The following is a 3,525-nucleotide window of genomic DNA, read 5'->3' as shown; positions in this document are numbered from 1 at the left end:
CCTCGCTGTGCGTGCGATTCGAATGGGAGGATAATGAGCACGGTCATGGCCGTGAGCACGACACTACGCAATCGGTGCGGAGGATCCGAGAGCTGAGTGGTCACACGTACCAGAGAAGGACAGCAACGAGGAACGGCCAGAGACGGAGGCGGCAGACGCTCGAGAGCACATCCAGGAGCGAGTGGCGGCAACGGAGCACGTCGAGCCAGTCCGCCTACGCACCTTGAAGACGCTGCTTGTACGATACGAAGTCGTACTGTTGTTTGAAGACGCGATGTGTTTTGGTTGTCGATCTAGTGCAGTACGCAGATAAGATCCTGGGGCATCTTCGTGTTGGCGACAGCAGACACCTCGGGGATCTCAGTGAATGCGTCTTGTGCAATCCGAACGGTCACGAGCACGCAGAGCGCGAGTCGAACGAGCAAGTCGAGTGGAAGCGACGTCGCGACCACGTTGCCTTGGACATTGACCCCGTACGCACCTCGTCGATCGCTGCCGGGTGCATCGTCCTCGGTCGCGGTCCCCGCCGGCAGCACCGTGGTCAATGCATTCCTACCAAAGCACCCGTTTTGTGTTTAGTATCAATCTATCAAGCACACGACTTTGCACCACGCCGGATACGTGTCGACGACAGCGCCACCTCGCTCTCTAAGCAGCGCATCTCGCAGTGTCCAGTTGCCAAAGGTCGCCCGGTGCAACGACGACGAGGCGTTGGGCGTTGTGTACCGCGCGACCTGCGATGCAAAGTTGGCGGTCGTAGCGTTGGCATCGTTTATGGCGTTGCCAAGTCCTGCGACCCACGCGCGTGCGTCCGCTTGCGTCGCCTCTTGCGCGTCCGCAACCGCCGCAATCGATCGGTTCATCATGGAGCCAAAGAGAAGGAGTTGCGTCATGGACGTCTCCAGGTCCAGCGCAATGCGAATTGGCGGAAGGACGATTCCGACCGCGGCCAGCGCTGGCTTGGCCTTGGCGAGGACGGCTTCGATGGCGGCCGCGGAAGCCTTGGCGCCTTGGAGCGAGCTGAGAACGCCGTGGATATCAACCGTGTCGCTTGTCGCTGTCGACCACTGGCTCTGGAGCGTGAGAACGGCCGCGTGGGTCTTGTCGATGTTGGTTTGGAGCGACGATGCACCGGCCGAGACAACGTCGCGAAGAGCAAGCGCGTCTGCGTTCATACTTTCTTGAAACTTTGTGAGCGTCCGGTTCAGCGCTGTGGCGTCGGCTAGGGCTTGGGCGTTGGAGAAGCGAATCAAGACACGATTGGTCGTCGGCGGCTGCGTAAGCGAATACGCGTTCTGCAGCGTCTCGAGGGCCAGTTGGTCATCGGGCGAGCAGAGCACGCTGCCCGACGACGATAGAAGAAACGTGTCTTGCAGCTCGACAAGGGTCGCTTTGCCTACCCACAGTCGTCAGGTTCCAGGTTCCAGTAAAAGCGAAAGCAAAAGCAGGAGGTCGTACAGGCCGAGGTCGCATTCGCCAAAGCGAGGATCGCCACCTCGTTGGCAGCTGCGATGCTCGCGACAACCTCTTGCTCGTGGCTCCATGTCGCGACGAGAGCGAGCATCTCGTGGGCGAGTGCGTCCTGGATGCACTCGTCGTACGCCGTTCCGTGGGCCTCGAGGATGGCTTGGGCTCGCGCGAGCGAGAAGGGCGTCGACGTCGGGCGATGGACCGCGTTGGCGACCCAGCCGCAGGCGATCGATGAGCTTAAGAAGGTCGAGAGGCAAAAGAGGATGACGTACAGGACCTTCTGCGTCAGCTGGGTATGGACCCAGTGCCATGGGCGCGACGTCGTTGCCGCCGAGGATGGCGACGGCGCTTCCTTGGGCGTAAGACACTCGGTGGCCGGCGCCATGTCGACCTCGCTGCGGCCCTCCTTCTCGATGAGGAAGGGCACCATGCTCGGGCGCTGGGGCATGCTGGCGATGGAGGATGCTGGACGCGGACAAAGCTCGACTGCCAAGAAGATCGTGCAACTTGGCGCTAGAAACGCACGTGATTGGTCAAAATACCGCGCCATATCGCACGGTGATTGGTTTCTCAGAGGACAGTGCAGATAAAAACACCCAATCTATGGGGTGTCGTCGCTCTCTGTCCGTGAGCGCCGCTCGGCAACCGCTGGTCGCTTGTGCATCAGGTGGGATATCGTGACGACATGCACTTGAGCACCTTAGTTGTATCATGCTATCGTTATGCAAGGCGGTGTGCAAAGGTCAGCCAATGAAAAAGTGCGTGTTTTTAGCATGACGTGGCACGCTCAGCGCATGTATTTCTCCTCCATGTCGCCGATGCGATCGGACTGCAGGTCCGAGTCCTTGAAGATGCCGCCCGCGGGCTTGTCGCTAAAGACGTAGCCGTTCGACTTGTCGATGGTCTGCGTCACGCGCTGGAGGCTCTCGACGTCTTCGATCTGGAGCGGCACAAAGCTGACGAGGCTAAAGTCTTCGATCACCTCGATGAGCACTTCGTTCATGCGGCGGAATTTCTCGCGGAGCTTTTGCTTGCACCGGACAGCGTGCGGGAGGTCGTTTGCTGGGAGCGCATACGGGTCGTCGTCGTCTTCGTGGAGCTCACCAAACTCCTGCGCTTCGAGACGGTCGAGGAGGTAGCGCAAATCCAATACGTCCGTGTAAAACTCGAGGCTGAACGCTAGTTGTCGGGATACAATTGTCAGCAAAAGAACTCTCACGAGGAACGTACCGAGGTTGCCATACTGCTGGATCAGGTCCATCTTGGAGAGGACGTTGATATGCGGCAACTCGAGGCGCACCATGGACGAGAGACTGAGAAGCACGACCGAAATGAACTTGGAGCTGTCCGTGCAGTGGTGCGCGTCGACAAGGTGCACGACCGATATCTACAGAGCGCGTCATCGTCGGCTATAACTCGCGTCGCGATCGAGTCGTACCCGGTAATGGAGCTTCTGGAGCTTCTGGAGGATGTTGTGCACGCTGACTTCGTGCGTGTACAGCTCAACTTGACCGGGAAAGTCGAATAAAATGTACTTTTCTATCGTACAATTTGGTTGGAAAAAGGGGTTGTGGCGACGACGGAGTCTACCTTGGAGTCGCCCGAGGCGCTCCGCCAGCCAGTCAAAGTGCTCGTCAATGTAGTTCATGCAGTAGACCAGACCTACCAAGCCTCCGCGATGAGCAAGACGGACGCAATCGCCATGATGGCACGTAGACGTACCGCCGTTCGGGCCAAGGTTGAGTTCGTCCATGACGTTTTCAAGGCAGACGAGCTCCATGATGTCAATGTCGGCTACATACGTACATCGCACCATGGCCGTCAAGGAGAACATTATCCAGAGCCAAGAAGAGGATGCATTCACACGGGTGGCGAAGAAAAGGATATGGTAGTTGCTCGTTCGCAGGGTCCATGTTGACGACCGCGACGTCGCGGCCGGCCGCCTGGAGGTACTGCTGCATGCCATTGCAGTACGTGGTCTTGCCGCTGCCTACGCCATCGAGCTTGCAGCTCCTGCTGCCACGTAGTCGCGTGCGTACCTGGCGGTCCCAAGAC

At 58.8% G+C, this 3,525-nt stretch overlaps 2 protein-coding genes across 2 annotated transcripts in view; both read right to left on the bottom strand.

Moving 5' to 3' along the window:
• Positions 1-609: 609 nt before the first annotated feature.
• Positions 610-1,918, bottom strand: SPRG_17238 (hypothetical protein; the record flags this gene model as incomplete). The annotated part of the gene is made up of 2 exons (XM_012356590.1): positions 610-1,396; positions 1,459-1,918. Coding segments are annotated over 2 exons (1,247 nt in total), but the record flags the coding sequence as incomplete, so codon positions are not given.
• A 339-nt stretch (positions 1,919-2,257) lies between these two features.
• SPRG_21885 (AGC/PKA protein kinase) overlaps positions 2,258-3,525 on the bottom strand; it is a gene marked incomplete at both ends in the record, with an annotated part of 3,992 nt that continues 2,724 nt past the window's right edge. The window contains 6 exons of the mRNA XM_012356589.1: positions 2,258-2,649; positions 2,701-2,857; positions 2,909-3,009; positions 3,061-3,132; positions 3,193-3,264; positions 3,335-3,483. Coding sequence (XP_012211979.1) covers positions 2,258-2,649; positions 2,701-2,857; positions 2,909-3,009; positions 3,061-3,132; positions 3,193-3,264; positions 3,335-3,483 — 943 coding nt within the window. The remainder of the gene's footprint in view (positions 2,650-2,700; positions 2,858-2,908; positions 3,010-3,060; positions 3,133-3,192; positions 3,265-3,334; positions 3,484-3,525) is intronic.

The sequence above is a fragment of the Saprolegnia parasitica genome (assembly GCF_000151545.1).
Source record: "Saprolegnia parasitica CBS 223.65 unplaced genomic scaffold supercont2.515, whole genome shotgun sequence".
Taxonomy (NCBI): Eukaryota; Oomycota; class Saprolegniomycetes; order Saprolegniales; family Saprolegniaceae; genus Saprolegnia; species Saprolegnia parasitica.
This window is presented reverse-complemented; position numbering and strand designations above follow the sequence as displayed.